Source organism: Ahaetulla prasina, chromosome 4 (genome assembly GCF_028640845.1).
Source record: "Ahaetulla prasina isolate Xishuangbanna chromosome 4, ASM2864084v1, whole genome shotgun sequence".
NCBI classification, from domain to species: Eukaryota; Metazoa; Chordata; class Lepidosauria; order Squamata; family Colubridae; genus Ahaetulla; species Ahaetulla prasina.
Window position 1 is genome coordinate 148,844,536 of NC_080542.1, and position 18,596 is coordinate 148,863,131.

At 48.0% G+C, this 18,596-nt stretch overlaps 1 protein-coding gene across 3 annotated transcripts in view; it reads left to right on the forward strand.

Annotated features, from left to right (window-relative positions):
• Nucleotides 1–18,596, forward strand: part of PTPN23 (protein tyrosine phosphatase non-receptor type 23) — a 50,971-nt gene that overhangs the window by 17,862 nt on the left and 14,513 nt on the right. For all 3 annotated transcript variants that reach the window (XR_009154989.1, XM_058181808.1, XM_058181809.1), the window contains 10 exons: nt 7,969–8,027; nt 8,401–8,480; nt 8,653–8,767; nt 9,990–10,055; nt 11,259–11,404; nt 12,071–12,394; nt 13,818–13,972; nt 14,231–14,382; nt 14,975–15,154; nt 15,685–17,800. Coding sequence is in view for 2 of the 3 variants with exons in the window: in XM_058181808.1 (XP_058037791.1) it covers nt 7,969–8,027; nt 8,401–8,480; nt 8,653–8,767; nt 9,990–10,055; nt 11,259–11,404; nt 12,071–12,394; nt 13,818–13,972; nt 14,231–14,382; nt 14,975–15,154; nt 15,685–17,800 (3,393 nt within the window). In the remaining variant the exon portion in view is untranslated. The remainder of the gene's footprint in view (nt 1–7,968; nt 8,028–8,400; nt 8,481–8,652; nt 8,768–9,989; nt 10,056–11,258; nt 11,405–12,070; nt 12,395–13,817; nt 13,973–14,230; nt 14,383–14,974; nt 15,155–15,684; nt 17,801–18,596) is intronic.

An 18,596-nucleotide genomic window follows, 5' to 3' on the forward strand; every position in this document is an offset into this window, starting at 1 on the left:
TAGACTAAGACATCTAGGAAGGGAAGTTGGTTGTTAACTTCTGTTTCCATGGTGAACTGTATTTTGGGGTGTAGGCTATTGAGGTGTGTGAGGAAGTTTTCAAGTTTTCTTCCCGTGTGGCCAGATTATGAAGGTGTCGTCTACGTATCTGAGCCAGAGTTTGGGTTTGTGATCAGATTTTTCTAGTGCTTGGGTTTCAAAGTGTTCCATGTAGAGGTTGGCAATGACAGGTGAGAGGGGTGATCCCATGGGTGCGCCTTCTATTTGTTTGTATTTTTGTCCGTTATAGATGAAGTATGTGTTGGATAGGCAGTGGTTGGTCAGATCTAGTATGTGCTTGGGGGGGTTATATTTGTTTTGGATAGCTGTCAAGGCTTCTTTGATTGGCACTTGGGTGAAGAGGGATATGACATCAAAGCTCACGAGTAGGTCGCTGGGCTGTAAGTTTTGTTTCTTTATGATCTCTATGAACTGGAATGAGTTTTTTACGTGTGAGGCGATGGATTCTGCATAGGGCTGTAGTTGTTTGGCGAGAAATTTGGCTAGGTTTTGTAGAGGTGAGCCTATGGAGCTGACTATGGGTCTGAGTGGGGTTCCTTCTTTGTGTATCTTGGGGAGGCCGTAGAGCTTAGGGCATCTGGATGATTTCTCTCTGGGAATGATTCTTTGTTGGATTTCTTCGCTGATGGGGGAGGCTTTTATTTTGGATCTAGTGTATTTTGCTAGGTAGGTGGTGGGGTCTGTTTTTAGGGGCTTGTATGCAGGGTCTTGGAGTAGGTTGGTTAATTTGGTTTGGTAGTCAGATGTGTTCATAACCACCGTGGCGTTGCCCTTGTCTGCTGGTAGGATTATTATGCTGGTATCTTTTTTCAGGTTAAGTAGTGCTGTCTGTTCCTCTTTGGGTAAGTTGCTTTTGGGTGGCTTGCTGCTGCAGAGGATGTTGGTGATTTGAGTCTGATTTTGTTAGCGTCATCGGGTTGATTTTGGTCAGGCTGGTTTCAACTCCATATAATGGTCTCAGTGGGGATGTATTTGGGAGTGACTGCAAAGTTGAATCCTTTGGAAAGGACATCGGTTTCAGCTTTGGTGAGGATCCTATCTGAGATGTTATGCACTGTTTGTTTCATGTGTTGCTGTGAGGGTGGAGGGTTTGTTTCTGGCGTTCTTGTAGTCTTGAGTTTGTTGGTGTGCGTGTCTGTCTTGAGGGTGGTCTGTGTTTCGCCTCCAGACGGCAAGTTGTTTGGATTTGTCCCAAAGTGCGGGTGCATCTTGTTGCTGAGTTTGAGGTGAAGTGTGAGGAGATCTTTGTTGATTTGATCTAGGAGGAATCTTTTGTGTGAAGTTCATTTCTGATTAAGGCCAATTCTGTTCTTTTTAGGATCGTTTGGTGGCTGCAGAGTTGGAGTGGAATTTCAATTGGAAGCATTTGGGGATTAAATTTTCATCAGCAGTTTAAGTAGGAATGCGAGGTCACATAAAATGGAAGCTCTTTGGACTTCTAGTTTTCATAGGTCCTGGTCAGATGGTGGATTTCCTCCCGTAGAGGTGCAATATTTGTTTTCTGAGGTTTTCACGGGTGTTTGTATATAGGTCTTTGGTTGTTGGGTTTTCTCCGTGTAAAATTGGAAGTGTCTTGGCGACGTTTGCAGTCTCATTCGTCATCTTCAGGCTTCAACCGTGCTTCTGGGAGCAATGTGTGATCGCAGCTGTTTCTTCCTTTTAACTGCTAGTGGGGGTTTGAACTGATTGGGTGGGAGCTTGGCTGTGCTCTGATTGGATGGGGTTTTTTCTGTGCTCTGATTGGCTGGGGGTGTGTCCTGTGTTGGTGGGGGCTTGGTTGTGCTCAGTCTAATCTGTGCTGCAGGGGGATTTGAGCTGGTGAGCTGCACTGCTGCTGTTTGGCTTCGTGTTCGTGGTCGGGCTACATCTTCGAGTGGTGACAGTCTGCTGCATGTATGGATTGGAGGGGTTTGAAGTGGCTAATGTTGCAGCTGCGGTCTGGCTTCTGGTCCTTGGTCGTGCTTCCTGATCAGTGTGGGTTTGGGTGTGCTTTCTGGGTGGATGTGTGGTGGTGACATCCTGTGTGGACCTCGTGAGTGTGGGTCTGGTGTCATTCCTCGTGTTAGGGACACGTTTGTCAATAAGGGCAGGTTTCAAATGGCTGGTAGGCGGAGGTATCATCTCGCTTTGTTCATGCTGTGGGCGTTTATCTCGATGGCTTCTCTGATTATTCTGTTGTTAAAGTGTTCAGTTTTACGATAGGTTCTGGTCTTTTTAAAGTCAATATCGTGTCCCAGACTTTAAAGTGTTGGACCAGGGAAGAAGTTGGTTCTTTTTTGAATGAGTTCTTGTGTTCTTCAATGCGCACTTATTCTTCTGTTGGTTTGTCCAATGTATGTGGTGGGCAGGCGTGCATGGATTTCATATACTCCTTGATTTTCTAACTCAATTTTGTCTTTGGGGTTTCTTAGGATGGTGAATATTTTTTGGTTTGTGCAGAATGCTGTCTTGATGTTATGTTTGTGGAGGATCCTGCTGATTCTGTCTGTGGTGCCTTTTATATATGGGAGGAGGGCTGTGCCATTTTCTTGCTCTCTGTCTTGGGTTTTAGTGGGGGTTCTTTTTGATTAGTTTGGTAATCTTATTTCTCTGGAATCCATTGGATGTTAGTACGTTTGTGAGTGTGTAGTTCGTTTTTAGGTGTTGTTCACAGCTAAGCATTTTGTTCTAGAGATGAGTGTCTTGGCTTGAGAGTTGATCTGTGCTGGGTGGTGGTGTGAGAGTGCATGCAGATAGCGGTTTGTGTGTGTTTTCTTCTGGTAGATGGTGTGTCCTAGGGAGCCATTGGGTTTCTTGTAGACTAAGACATCTAGGAAGGGAAGTTGGTTGTTAACTTCTGTTTCCATGGTGAACTGTATTTTGGGGTGTAGGCTATTGAGGTGTGTGAGGAAGTTTTCAAGTTTTTCTTTCCCGTGTGGCCAGATTATGAAGGTGTCGTCTACGTATCTGAGCCAGAGTTTGGGTTTGTGATCAGATTTTTCTAGTGCTTGGGTTTCAAAGTGTTCCATGTAGAGGTTGGCAATGACAATTTTCATTGTCATTGTCATGGCAATGAAATCATAATCTGGCCACACGGGAAAGAAAAACTTGAAAACTTCCTCACACACCTCAATAGCCTACACCCCAAAATACAGTTCACCATGGAAACAGAAGTTAACAACCAACTTCCCTTCCTAGATGTCTTAGTCTACAAGAAACCCAATGGCTCCCTAGGACACACCATCTACCAGAAGAAAACACACACAAAACCGCCTATCTGCATGCACTCACACCACCACCCAGCACAGATCAACTCCGTAGCCAAGACACTCATCTCTAGAACAAAATGCTTAGCTGACGTAACAACACCTAAAACTACACACTCTCACAAACGTTTTGTAACATCCAATGGATTCCAGAGAATTAAGATTACCAAACAAATCCAAAAAGAACCCCCCACTAAAACCCAAGACAGAGAACAAGAAAATGGCACAGCCCTCCTCCCATATATAAAAGGCACCACAGACAGAATCAGCAAGATCCTCCACAAACATAACATCAAGACAGCATTCTGCACAAAACAAAAAATATCCACCATCCTAAGAAACCCCCAAAACAAAATTGAGTTAGAAAATCAAGGAGTATATGAAATCCCTTGCACCGCCTGCCCCACCACATACATCGGACAAACCAACAGAAGAATAAGTGCACGCATTGAAGAACACAAGAACTCATTCAAAAGAGGAACCAACTTCTTCCTGGTCCAACACTTTAAAGTCACAGGACACGATATTGACTTTAAAAGACCAGAACTATCGCCAAAACTGAACACTTTAACAACAGAATAATCAGAGAAGCCATCGAGATAGAAAACGCCCACACAGCATGAACAAACGAGATGATACCTCCGCCTACCAGCCATTTGAAACCTGCCCTTATTGACAAACGTGTCCCTAACACGAGGAATGACACCAGACCCACACTCACGAGGTCCACACAGGATGTCACCACCCCATCCTGCACGATCAGGAAGCACGATCAGGACCAGAGGACCCACATGCTTAGCCACTAAACCCCTCCAATCCATACATGCAGCAGACTGACACCCTCACGAAGATGTATGCGACCACGAACCACGAGCCAACAGCAGCAGTGCAGCTCACCAGCTCAAATCCCCTGCAGCACAGATTAGACTGAGCACAAGCCCCCACCAACTGGGACACACCCCAGCCAATCAGGCACAGAAACCCCATCCAATCAGAGCACAGCCAAGCTCACCAATCAGTTCAAACCCCACTAGCAGTTAAAAGGAAGAAACAGCTGCGATCACACATTGCTCCCAAACGAAGCTGAAGCCTGAAGATAATGAGACTTCGTCGAAGCGTCGCCAAGATTCTAATTTTACAGGGAAACCCGAACAACCAAAGACCTATATACAAACACCAGTGAAAACCTCAGAAAACAAATATTGCACCTCTCGGAGAAATCACCATCTGACCAGGACCTATGAAAACTAGAAGTCAAGAGCTTCCATTTTATGTGACCTCGCATTCCTCACAAAACTGCCCGATGAAATTTAATCCCCAAATGCTTCCAATTGAAATTCCTCAACTCTGCAGCCACCAAGCAGCATCCTAAAAGAAATTGGCCTTAATCAGAAATGAACTTCACACAAAAGATTCCTCCTAGATCAAATCAACAAAGATCTCCTCACACTTCACCTCAAACTCAGCAACAAGATGCACCGGCACTTTGGGACAAATCCAAAACAACTTGCCGTCTGGAGGCGAAACACAGACCACCCTCAAGACAGACACGCACACCAACAAACTCCGAAGACTACAAGAGCATGAAACAAACCCCTCCACCCTCACAGCAACACATGAAACAAACAGTGCATAACATCTCAGATAGGATCCTCACCAAAGCTGAAACCGATGTCCTTTCCAAAGTTCAACTTTGCAGTCACTCCCAAATACATCCCACTGAGACCATTATATGCGGAGTTGAAACCAGCCTGACCAAAATCAACCCCGATGACGCTAACAAAATCAGACTGAAATCACCAACATCCTCTGCAGCAGCAAGCCACCCAAAAGCAACTTACCCAAGAGGAACAGACAGCACTACTTAACCTGAAAAAGATACCAGCATAATAATCCTACCAGCAGACAAGGGCAGCATACGGTGGTTATGAACACATCTGACTACCAAACCAAATTAACCAACCTACTCCAAGACCCTGCATACAAGCCCTAAAAACAGACCCCACCACCTACCTAGAAAAACCACTAGATCCAAAATAAAAGCCTCCCCATCAGCGAAGAAATCCAACAAAGAATCATTCCCAGAGAAATCATCCAGATGCCCTAAGCTCTCGGCCTCCCAAGATACACAAAGAAGGAACCCCCACTCAGACCCATAGTCAGCTCCATAGGCTCACCTCTACAAAACCTAGCCAAATTTCTCGAAACAACTACAGCCCTATGCAGAATCCATCGCCTCACGTAAAAACTCATTCCAGTTCATAGAGATCATAAAGAAACAAAACTTACAGCCCAGCGACCTACTCGTGAGCTTTGATGTCATATCCTCTTCACCCAAGTGCCAATCAAAGAAGCCTTGACAGCTATCCAAAACAAATATAACCCCCAAGCACATACTAGATCTGACCAACCACTGCCTATCAACACATACTTCATCTATAACGGACAAAAATACAAACAAATAGAAGGCGCACCCATGGGATCACCCTCTCACCTGTCATTGCCAACCTCTACATGGAACACTTTGAAACCCAAGCACTAGAAAATCTGATCACAAACCCAAACTCTGGCTCAGATCGTGACGACACCTTCATAATCTGGCCACACGGAAAGAAAAACTTGAAAACTTCCTCACACACCTCAATAGCCTACACCCCAAAATACAGTTCACCATGGAAACAGAAGTTAACAACCAACTTCCTTCCTAGATGTCTTAGTCTACAAGAAACCCAATGGCTCCCTAGGACACACCATCTACCAGAAGAAAACACACACAAACCGCTATCTGCATGCACTCTCACACCACCACCCAGCACAGATCAACTCCGTAGCCAAGACACTCATCTCTAGAACAAAATGCTTAGCTGACGAACAACACCTAAAACCGAACTACACACTCTCACAAACGCATTTAACATCCAATGGATTCCAGAGAAATAAGATTACCAAACTAATCCAAAAGAACCCCCACTAAAACCCAAGACAGAGAGCAAGAAAATGGCACAGCCCTCCTCCCATATATAAAAGGCACCACAGACAGAATCAGCAAGATCCTCCACAAACATAACATCAAGACAGCATTCTGCACAAACCAAAAATATCCACCATCCTAAGAAACCCCAAAGACAAAATTGAGTTAGAAAATCAAGGAGTATATGAAATCCCATGCACCGCCTGCCCCACCACATACATTGGACAAACCAACAGAAGAATAAGTGCACGATTGAAGAACACAAGAACTCATTCAAAAGAGGAACTAACTTCTTCCCTGGTCCAACACTTTAAAGTCACAGGACACGATATTGACTTTAAAAAGACCAGAACTATCCCCAAAACTGAACACTTTAACAACAGAATAATCAGAGAAGCCATCGAGATAGAAAAACGCCCACACAGCATGAACAAACGAGATGATACCTCCGCCTACCAGCCATTTGGAAACCTGCCCTTATTGACAAACGTGTCCCTAACACGAGGAATGACACCAGACCCACACTCACGAGGTCCACACAGGATGTCACCACCACATCCACCCAGAAAGCACACCCAAACCCACACTGATCAGGAAGCACGACCAAGGACCAGAAGCCAGACCGCAGCTGCAACATTAGCCATTTCAAACCCCTCCAATCCATACATGCAGCAGACTGACACCCACTACGAAGATGTAGCACGACCACGAACACGAAGCCAAACAGCAGCAGTGCAGCTCACCAGCTCAAATCCCCCTGCAGCACAGATTAGACTGAGCACAACCAAGCCCCCACCAACACAGGACACACCCCAGCCAATCAGAGCACAGAAACCCCCCATCCAATCAGAGCACAGCCAAGCTCCCACCCAATCAGTTCAAACCCCCACTAGCAGTTAAAAGGAAGAAACAGCTGCGATCACACATTGCTCCCAGAAGCACGAAGCTGAAGCCTGAAGATGACGAATGGGACTTCGTCGAAACGTCGCCAAGACACTTCCAATTTTACACGGGAGAAAACCCGAACAACCAAAGACCTATATACAAACACCCGTGAAAACCTCAGAAAACAAATATATATATATATATATATATATATATATATATATATATATATATATATATATATGTAGGTCTTTGGTTATTCGGGTTTTCTCCCGTGTAAAATTGGAAGTGTCTTGGCGACGTTTCGACGAAGTCTCATTCGTCATCTTCAGGCTTCAGCTTCGTGCTTCTGGGAGCAATGTGTGATTGCAGCTGTTTCTTCCTTTTTAACTGCTAGGGGGGGTTTGAACTGATTGGGTGGGAGCTTGGCTGTGCTCTGATTGGATGGGGTTTTTTTGTGCTCTGATTGGATGGGTGTGTGTCCTGTTTGGGTGTGTGTATATATATATATATATATATACATATATATATATTTATGTGTGTGTGTGTGTATATATATATATATATATTTGTTTTCTGAGATTGTATATACCTATTTTTCTTGCCTACATTTGTGTGTTTTACACACACACACACACACACACACACAAACACATGCCTACAATTGTTGAGATCAACCACTAAAATTTTGCTAAGATTTTCAGGAGATAGGATGAGATAGATAGAGATTATATATATATAAATATATACATACATATACACACACACATATACATCTAAATATTTCCAACCGTCCATTTCTCACAGGGCCAGCCTGAAACTGTACAGGAGGCGCTGAGATTCACCATGGACGTCATCGGAGGGAAGTGAGTGGTTGCTAGGGAGTCACCCCATTTTTGTACTTCCTCCCCCCCATGCACCCCCCTTTCTTCTAAGTGCAGGTTGCTCTTGGCTTCCTTACAAAAGTTACAAGGGCCCTGAAATAAGTGGCTTTTGCTTGTTTTTCTCACTACCCTTGCAGCCTCCCCATGATTATGTGATCAAAATTAAGATGCTTGGGTAACCAACTCATGTTTACGACGGTCACAGTGTTCCGGGGGGGTCAGGGTGATCCCCTTTTGCAACCTTCTGAAGCCAGATTCTCTTAATAAGCGGCTTGCTCATTTATCAATGGCAGTGATTCACTTAACAATGATGGCAAGAAAGAGTGAGTTTTGTGACCTCTTTTTTCCTTCTTAGGTATAGTTCATCCAAAAAAGATAACGACTTTATCTACCACGAAGCCGTCCCTGTACTGGATACTTTGCAGTCTATTAAAGGTAATGGGGAATGGGTTGCTTTAAGAGGGATGGACTTCCACTCCCAGAATCCCCCAGCCGGCAGGATAGAATTCAGGGCTGGTTTGCAGGCTGACCCTTCCGCACTCTTACTGGGGTCTCTGGGGTGGGGGCCTTATGGGTAATCCCTGTCATTACCATTCCTTCCCACCAGGGGCCTCATTGGTGAAAGCCCTCCCAGTCAACCCCACCGATCCAGCCGTAACTGGCCCGGATATTTTTGCCAAACTGGTGCCGATGGCTGCCCATGAAGCCTCATCGCTCTACAGGTAGGGAGGTGGAGTGAACCAGAGCGGAACCCCCTTTCTATGGGGCAAGGCTGGGGAGGGGGGACAGTACACTCCCATCGGGGCCGGTGGTCTCCAAGGGCGTTGAGGTGATCACCAAAAGCTGGAATTAAACATGGAAGAAAATCGGGAGACCAACTGCAGTTCCTGCAAGAGTGGCATTACACGTACCAACGTAAGAGAGTATTTGTAGCTCGGGGTTGAACTGGGAGGGTCCTTGGTGCTCTCTGAACTGGGTGGTTTCCTTGTGGATGTCTTTTGACCCAGCTAGGGAGCATCATCAGTGCTAGAAGGGAATGGAGTTTGGGAGGAGGAGGAGGAGGGGTAGAAAGAGATGGGGAGGGGGAGGGGCAGGAGGAAAGGAGGAGGAGGAGGAGGACTGTGGGGTCCTTGATGATCTTTGAGCTTGGGGCTTTTCTTGGAGACATTTCATGACCCAACTAGGGAATATAATCAGTACCAGAAATAAGAATCCCACCACCTTTTCCGACCGATGATGTTCCCTAGTTGGGTCATGAGACATCTGCAGCAAAACTAACCGACAGCATGGAATGCTCCACCCGAGAGGTCTCCAGGGGTGCCCGCTCTTCTGCGGTCCTCACCAGCTTCTTGATGCTTCTCAAGAGGAAAGATGGACCAGCTGGTGGTGAGGTCCACCTTTGAGAAGCCTAGTAGAAGCTTGGCTCAGCTCCGGGTTCCGATCTCGCCAGTGGAAGGTCTTGAGGAGGCCCGTCCTTGATGACGATGGAGAAGCTAGATTGTCTTCTCCATCCAGAGAAATTGTCCACCCCTCCTCCTCATCCTCCTCCTCCTCTTTCTTCCTCCTCCTCCTCCTCTTCCTCTTCCCCATTCTCATTCTTCTCATTCTAATTCTGCTAATTCTAATTCTTCATTAATTGTTTTAATTCATTAAATTCTGCTAATTCTTTCTAATTCTAATTCTTTTTCTTCCCCGTCCTCCTCTAAATTCTTCTAATTCTTCTTTCTAATTCTTCTTTTTTATTAATTTTTAAAAATTCTTCATTAAATTATTGTTCTTCTTTAAATAATTCTTCTTTAAATTCTTCTTTCTAATCTTATACTTTATTAATTTTTTTCTAATTCTTCATTATATTCTAATTATTTCTCTTCCTCCTCCTCTTCCTTTTCCTGTCTAATTCATCTTCATCATCATCATCTTTTTCACTCGGTTTCTGGTCCTCAGCGAGGAGAAAGCCAAGCTGTTGAGGGACGTCATGGCCAAGATTGACACCAAGAACGAGACTCTCGAGTATGTATGTTTCCATCCCGGGTTGGGGTGGGATGAGGGATCACAAAGCCCATGGTGCAGAGGGGGGAAGGAAGAAGAGGGATTCTTCTCTGGACAAGTCCTTGGTTCACTTAGTGACCATTCGAAGTTCCAACAGCAATGAAAAAAAGGACCACTTTCAACACTTAGTGTCCTTGGATCATGTCATCCAAATACACACATTTGGCAACCGACTCATACTTACGACTGTTGCAGCGTCCCAGGCTCACTCCATCCCCTTTTGGCGACCTTCCGACAAGGGAAGACTCTGATTCAGTTAACGACCTCAATGCAGGTGATCCTCAACATTACGACCTCCCTGGAGGCCAACATTTCTGGGGCTGAGTGAGACATTGGCAAAAGGGAGTTTCGCTCCACGTTACGTCCTTTCTGGCTACTATTGTTAAGCGGATCACTGTGTCGCCCAGTTGTTAACTGAATCTGGCTTCCCCGTGTGACCTCAGGACACTGTGACCATTGTAAATACAAATCGGGTCTAAGCATCTAAATTTTGATGGTCATAAGTGTGAAGACGGCCATCAGTTGCTTTTTTTTCCTGTGCCATTGTCACTTTGAATGGTCACTAAATGAAAACTGTTGTAAGCCAGGGACCTCCCTCTGCTGACTTAACTGCGAGCAATTCATTTAATAACCATGGCAAGAAATATCTTAAAGTGGGACAGAATTCACTTAAGAATCATCACGGAAATTTGGGGGCTTGACGGCCAACATAAGTTGAGTACCATCTGTCTGTGTTGGGCAGTGAATTGGATAAGTTTCCTGAAAACATCAGAGCGACTTTTGACGGAAGGGTGCACACAGAAAGTCTTTATCTTGTGACGGTTTTAAATTACAATGGTCCGGGAGGGGGGGAAGGACCGTTTTTTGCCCTTATGTCTGTTTTGCCCACCTTCCCAGGATCCTGATGCTTGGTGGGCGGCTCGCAGTTACAACAAGCCAAGTCAATGGCGGGGGGGAGAGCCCAATTCATTTAACGACCGTCATGACTGACATTCCACGAACACAGGGAGTCGCTTAGCATGGAGAGGGAGAGAGAAAGAGAGACGACGTCATCTGAGGGCGAAAGTCGCTTTTCGCCATTGTCTCGCTTAGTGATAGAATGGTGGTTGTAAGTCGAGGAAGGCCCGCCCAAAACGCCTTAAACTGAGTTTCGTCCCATGGCAGGCAGTTCATGGACTCTCTGCAGCTGGACCCTGAGACGGTGGACAATTTGGACATGTACGACCACATCCCACCCGTCTTGATGGAGAAATGCGCAGCGCTCAGCGTACGCCCAGAGACCGTGAAAAACCTCGTCCAATCCATGCAAGGTAAGGGGTCCCACGGGACAATTCCTGCCACGGGGTGAGAAGGATGATTTCAGTTTGCCTTCCTACCTCTTCTTCCACAAAACGGGGTGCTCACTTGTTGGGTTTGGGGTCTTCTCTGGCCTAGGGGGCTCTCCTGGGACCGAAACAGGACCGGTGGGAGCGAGGAAAACAAATAAGCATGGAGAAAACTGAGGGCTAGCTGATTGAATGATTGGCATCTTCCATTATTCCTTCCTTCCTTCCTTCCTTCCTTCCTTCCTTCCTTCCTTCCTTCCTTCCTTCCTTCCTTCCTTCCTTCCTTCCTTCCTTCCTTCCTTCCTTCCTTCTTTCCCTCCCTTTTCTCTCTTTTCCTTCCTTCCTTCCTTCCTTCTTTCCCTCCCTTTTCTCTCTTTTCTTTCCTTCCTTCCTTCCTTCCTTCCTTCCTTCTTTCTTTCTTTCTTCCTTTCTTCCATTCTTCCTTCCTTTCTATCTTCCCTGTCCCTTCTTCTTTTTTCATTTCCTTTCATTCTTTGTTTCTCTTCTTTCTCTTTCTTGTTCCTGCTTTCTTTCTCCTTTTCCTTTCATTCATTTTGTTTCTTTCTTTCCTTTCTTTCTTCCTCCCTCCCTCCCCTCTCCTCCTCCCTTCTTTTTCCGCCTCCTTCTCTCCTCTCCCACTCCCTCCTGTAGTCCTCTCCGGTGTCTTCACTGACGTGGAAGCCTCCCTGAAGGACATCAAGGACCTGCTGGAGGAAGACGAGGTTGAGGAGCAGAAGCTTCGAGAGACCCTGGGCAAGGCCCCTCCGCCGTCCCCGGACCCCCTGGTCCCCTCCGCCAGCGGGGTGGCCGAAGTGGCCAAGGAGTGGGCCAAATACCTGGAAGTCCACCAGAAGGCCAGCTTCACCAACACCGAGCTCCACAAAGCCATGAACCTTCACATCACCAACCTCCGGCTCCTCAGCGGGCCCTTAGAGGGGGTGAAGGCTGCCCTGCCTGCCCCCAGCCTGTCGGAGGGTAAGTCTCGCTTTCCCTTTCTCCATTGTGATTCTGCCTGGTTCCCCCCACTCCTTGAGTGGTTCTGCCTCTGAGCTGGACCCCAAAGGGCACTGTGGGTAAAATTTGGTATGGGTATCCTGGAGGGTTTATGATTAGGATTAGAATTAAGGGTGAGTGTTAGAGGTTAAGGATTGTTAGGAGTAGGATTAAGGGTTAGAATTAGAGTTGATTAAAGTTAAAGGTGTGGTAGAAGCAGTAGGATTAAGGGTTTGGATTGGATTTAGAGTTAAGTATTAAGGGTTGGGATTCGGGTTAAGTATGAGGGATTAGAGTTAAGGATTTAAAAGAGAATTGGATGAGGATTATGGTTGAGGATTACGGTTAAGGGTGAGTGTTTGGGATGAAGGGTTAGGAATTAAGATTAAGGGTTAGGATTAGATTTGAAGATTAGGGATGGGGATTAAGGTTAAGAGTTTAAATTGGATTAGGGGTTAGTGTTAAGGATTAAGGTTTAAAATAGGAATGATGGTGAGGGTTAGGATTAGGGATTAGGGTTAGGTTAAGGATTGTTAGGATTGGTATTAAGAGTAAGGGTTAGACCTTAAGGGTGAGGGATTATAGTTAAAGATTAAGGGTTAGGATTAGAGTTGATGGTTAGGGTTAAGGATTAAGGGATAGGTAACATCATGCAACCTTTGTCATAATTGTAAAAATTATCTCTGCTGTCATCCCTTGGGACCATCGCTAAGTAAACAGTCGTACGTCAAGGAGCCCGTCCTCGGTTTCCCAAAAATGAAATTTTATTTTTTGGCTTCGTTTTTGGAGTGTGCGCGAGCCAACAACATCCTGTTTGGTCTTTCCAACTCAGGGATTTTCCCCCTGGTTCTTTTTTGTTCATTCGTTTGTGTTTTGAGGAAAGAAACGGGTACAATTTTTGGAAGGGGGTGTTGACATTGCTTTTACCCCACCCCCACTGCCCACCCACATACACACACACCTGACTCACCTACAGATGGAAAGAAAGAGAAAAAGAAAGAGAGAAAGAGAGAAAGAAGGAGAGAAAGAATAGAAATAAAAAGATGGATGGATGGATGGATGGATGGATGGATAGATAGACAGATATAGACAGACAGAAAGATAGATAGACATAGATAGAAAGAAATAGACAAATAGACAGATAGACAGACAGACAGATAGATATAGACAGGTAGACAGAGATAGATAGATAGATAGATAGATAGATAGATAGATAGATAGATAGATAGATAGATAGATAGATATAGACAGATAGACAGACAAAAAGAAATAGACATATTGAGAAATAGAGAGATAGAGAAATGGATGGATGATGGAGAGAGTGAGTTGACACCCTCTTTCCCCCCCCACCCCACCCCAAACACACACACACACGCACACACACAGGTGCTGATCTCACCTGCAGATGACCAGCAAGCCATCCAGAATGTCAAGCGTTTACTGGCCAAGGTGCAAGAAATGAGAGACCAGCGGGTGTCCCTGGAGCACCAGCTCCGTGAGATGATCCAGAAGGACGACCTCACCACCTCTCTGGTGACCACCGATCAGTCTGAGATGAAGGTGAGAAGTCAGGATGTAACTGTGGCTTAGGACAGGCCCAAATAGACGGTCCTCGTGCGATGGAGTGTCAGAGAGAGGGATGAGGAAGTTACAGCAGGGTTCCTCAAATTGGTCACTTTTAAGAGGAGTGGACTGCAACTCCCAGAATTCTCTAACTAGCATTTCCTGGATTTGGACTCCCAGGATTCCCCATGCTTTAAGAGGGGTGGACTCCCACTCCCAGAGTTCCCCAGCCAGCTTGTCTTCCTCTTGTTCCAGAAACTCTTTGCGGAGCAGCTGAAAAAGTATGACCAGATCAAAGTCTACCTGGAGCAGAACCTGGCTGCCCAGGAGAACATCCTCAAAGCTCTGACGGAGGCCAACGTTAAGTATGCCGCCGTCCGGAAGATCCTGGCGGAGGTGGAGCACAAGTGAGTTTGACTGTATCAGACAGGATGAGACATTGAGGGCAGTGAGCATGAGTGGTTAGGAAGAATCCGTCAACTGTTTTCTGGGAGGTGGAAGGACGTCAACATGTCCACTTAAGATCTGTCCTGCATGGACGTGTCATTCTGGCGTCCTTGCTACTCTCTGAGCGTGGTTGTTTTCTTGCAGACATCTCACAACCCAACTAGGGAACAAAATCAATGTGAGAAGAGAGGGAGGTTGGTGGAGTGGAGGAGGAAGAGGAAGAGGAGGAAGAAGAAAGGGACTTTAGGCTCCTAGGTGTTCTCTGAGCTTGGTGGTTTTCTTGCAGACATTTCATGACCCAACTAGCTTACATGATCAATGTTGGAAGTCGGGGGGTGAACATAGAGGAGAAGTGGGGGTTTTTCTTGTAGATATAATTTGCAACTTACAACAGTTCACTTAGTGACCGTTCAAAGTTACAAGAGCATTGTGTTTCCATCTGCTGGAGGGAAAATCTCTTTGGTCCTCTCACCCCTCTTTTGCTCTCCTCGTCCCTCTTTTGCTCTTCTTGCTCCTCTTTTTTTCACTCCTCCGTTCCTTCACCCCATGCAGGTGGAATACGACCCTCCAGACCTTGGTGGCTTCGTACGAAGCCTACGAAGACTTGATGAAGAAGTCACAAGAAGGGAAAGAATTTTACGCCGACTTGGAGGGCAAAGTGGCGAAACTCCTGGAAAAAGCACAGACCGCCTGCAAAACAGCCGAAACTGCCCGCCGGCAAATCATGGAGAAGTAAGCAATTCTTTATGGAAGTGTGATGGGGATGACTGTCTTTCAAACAGTGTTTCTGGCTGGGGAATTCTGGGAGTTGAAGTCCATGCATGTTAAAGCAGGCCAGCTGTGGAATTCTGGGAGTTGAAGTTGTCCCCTCTTAAAGCATGTTGCCTGGGGGATTCTGGAGTAGGAGTCCACCCCTCTTAAAGCATTCTGGTTCCAGAATGTGATGTGGGTTCCATGATTTATTTAAATTCTCTCCTGCATGAACTAGTGTTGCTATATCCAGTGACCAAATGGGAGCATTCACAACGATCAGCTCACCATGGACAAGTCGCCATGGGACAACAAATAAAAAATACAACATTGAATCGTCCTGTGACGAGTTATCCTGCAGTGAGTTGGCTGCGCCAAGTTGTCCTAGTCCTATCCAATAACACCCCTGCATGGTCTGTCAGACTGAGCAAGTGCAGTCAACTCCAACTCTCGCAGCAAGCTTCCCTGCCAAACCAGCCTTAATGTTTCCGTCTCTATGTTTCTTCCAACAGGGAGATGAAGAAGAAGACTCCCTCCCGGCCCACCACCTCAAAACCCATCCTCCAAAAGAAGGCTTCAGAGGCAGAGCTGGCGTGTGAACCGCTGGGCCTAGCCTCCATCTTGCTGGCCGACCTGCCCGAGGAGCTGCGTAGCCTCCCTCCAGAAGTCCTGGCTGCTCACCTGGCGCAGCTCCCTGCTGATGCTCTGGCCGCGCTACGTAGCGAGCCACCTTTGCCCGCTGCGGGGATCAGGGGTCCTGCGGGGGAGGCCTTTAGGGGAGGCCTCCCACTCAGACCACCCTTTGACCCTGGCCAGTTCCCAGTCACCGGACCCCCTCCTCGGCCGTACCAGCCAGCCAGGATGTCCACCGTTTCTGGACAACGTCCTTTCCCTGTACTAGCTCCCCGCAGCTCTGTGGCATCCCCTTTGCCAAATTCACAAGTCTACCCACCAGGGGTTGCCACTGGTCGAGGTCCGGCCCTCGCCCCACACCAGCCAGTGTACGCTGGTCCACCTCTGCCACCCCCGAGGACATCTCCACAGCACGTACCAATGTCTCGTCCCGCCCCGGGACCTGTTTACGGGGTCGGATCGCTGGCGCCTTCTGGTGGAGTGCTGCCAGGCCCACCCGCCCCTCTAGCCATGAGACCGCCAGCCCCAGTGCCTGGCCATTTCGTGGGCCCTCATTTCCCACCACACGCGCAGGGCGTACGGCCCGCCACCACCACAGTGGACAGCCTGCAAGCTCCCATCTCCAGTTGCACAGCTCCGCAGGGGATGTCTGGCTCCCTCCCCCAGTGGGCAGGGCCTCCTTCTCAAGGAGGTTTTGTAGGGGGCCCCCCAGGGTCTGCACCCTATTCTTTTGCCTATGTCCCGGCAAGTACGGCTCCTTTCCTGCCTCCTTTCTCAGGCACTCAGCCCCAAGCCGGCTTCCCACCGCAGGGATCACTCCATCCGCCCTCTGATCGCTCAGCTTGCTTGCAAACAATGTCCACCATGCTACCCTCACAGCAGCAGGTGCCTCACTTCCTGCCCCAGACCCAGCAGCCACAGCCGGCCTTCCCCCAGCCGTACCCGTCCCAGCCCTCAGGCCGACCAGCTCTCCCAAATCCGGTTCCCGCGCATCCCGCTAGCCAAGGGCAGCTCCCACTCCAGCTGGGACCTCAACACCCACTGCCACCCCACTCAGGCAGCTTGGCCTTCTCCGCCCCAGCCCCAAGAGGCATGATGGGCCCCGTCCAGCAGGTTCCCCTTCACCCTCCTGGCGCAGCAGCCCCCCTTGCATTTGCTCCGACATCGGCCCAGATCCCGGGAGTCCCTGTAGGGTTGGCCGGCCCTCAGCCACCGCCAGTTAACCAGCCTCCCCTCCGACACGTTCCTCCTGCCCCGAGTCCTGTCGGAGGGGCTGTTCCCCCACCGGCTCCCTCTCCCCGCCCTTCCATGACCCTCCCACCCCCATGCCTCTTGCCCTCCCAGATGCCGCCCTCCTCACTGACTCCCGGACCCCCGTCCTTGCCCCAGGTGGCCTCCGAGGTCCCCTTCCAGCGGCAGAGCTCCTCCACCGACGACCTGCTCTCCTCCAGCCCTGAGAGCCAGCACGGGGGTCCCAAGGCACCCGTTGGGCAGCCCCTCCTTCAGCCCACCAAGGCCGACGCCAAGGATGGCTGCAAGCCCAAAGCTGTCCAGCTGATTGAGAATGACCCTTACGAGAAACCGGAGCGTCTTTGGCGCCTCCTGTCTGAGCTAGAACGTTTCCAAGAAGGGGTGTCCCGGTTGGAGAAGACCCCTGCACCGGGCACAGTCAGCGAGCTAGACAATATCTGGAAAGAGCTTCAAGATGCCCAGGAGAAGGATGCGCGACAGCTGTCGATCGCCATTGCGCGTTGTTACACCATGAAGAACCGACACCAGGACATCATGCCGTACGACCGGAATCGAGTGATCCTTCAATCGGGCAAGGACGATTACATTAATGCTAGCCGTATCGAGGATCTCTCCTGCTACTGCCCCACCATTATCGCCACGCAGGCTCCACTCGTAGGCACCGCCTCGGACTTCTGGCTGATGATCTACGAACAGAAAGTCTCTCTTGTGGTCATGCTGGTCTCAGAGCAGGAGATGGAGAAGGTGGGTTGGGTGTTGGTGGCCGTGGCTGTGGCTGTGGCTTTTCTCGGAAGCCTCCAGGCTTCTTTGGAGTCAGCCAAGCCGGACAAAGGTCTGGTAGCACAGGGATGGGTCAATGATCTGATGTACCCATGGACCTCTCTGAGCCTCTGACATTGCAAACAAGCTGCCCGGGATGGCGACTTGGCAAAATGTGTGGCATATAAATTTAATAAAGTTCAAAACATACCTAGATTGGCTGCGGTGGGGAGGTGCTGTTGAGCAGGAGAGGGTGACTTTAGAAATGGGATGCTATCTTCTACTTTGGGGATAGAGAAGGGTCTGTCTTTGCCAGGGACCAGGGTGGGTGGGGGACATTCTTTTCCTCCTCCCCTTCTCTTTTACTTCCTCCCCTTTTCTGTCTCCTTTCCCTTCTTGTCATCCTCTCCACAAACTCCACTCCCTTCTAGCCCCGGTGATGTTACCCAATTGGGTCATGGAACATCTGCAAGAAAGTAACCAAGTTGAGAGATCACCAAGGATCCCTTAGTTCTCCTCCTCCTCTCCTCTACTGAAACCCCACTCTCAGTTAGCATTGACGACATTTTGTAGATCGGTCATGGAACGTCTGCAAGAAAACCAGCAAGCTCCGAGATCACCAAGCACCCACCAAGGACCCATTCTCCTCCTCCTCTGAAAACTCTGCTCCCTTCTAGCCCTGATTATGTTACTCAGTTGGGCCATGAAATGCCTGCAAGAAAACTACCAAATTTAGCACAACCCTCCTTTTCTTCCTCTTTCTCCTAGCACTGATAATCTT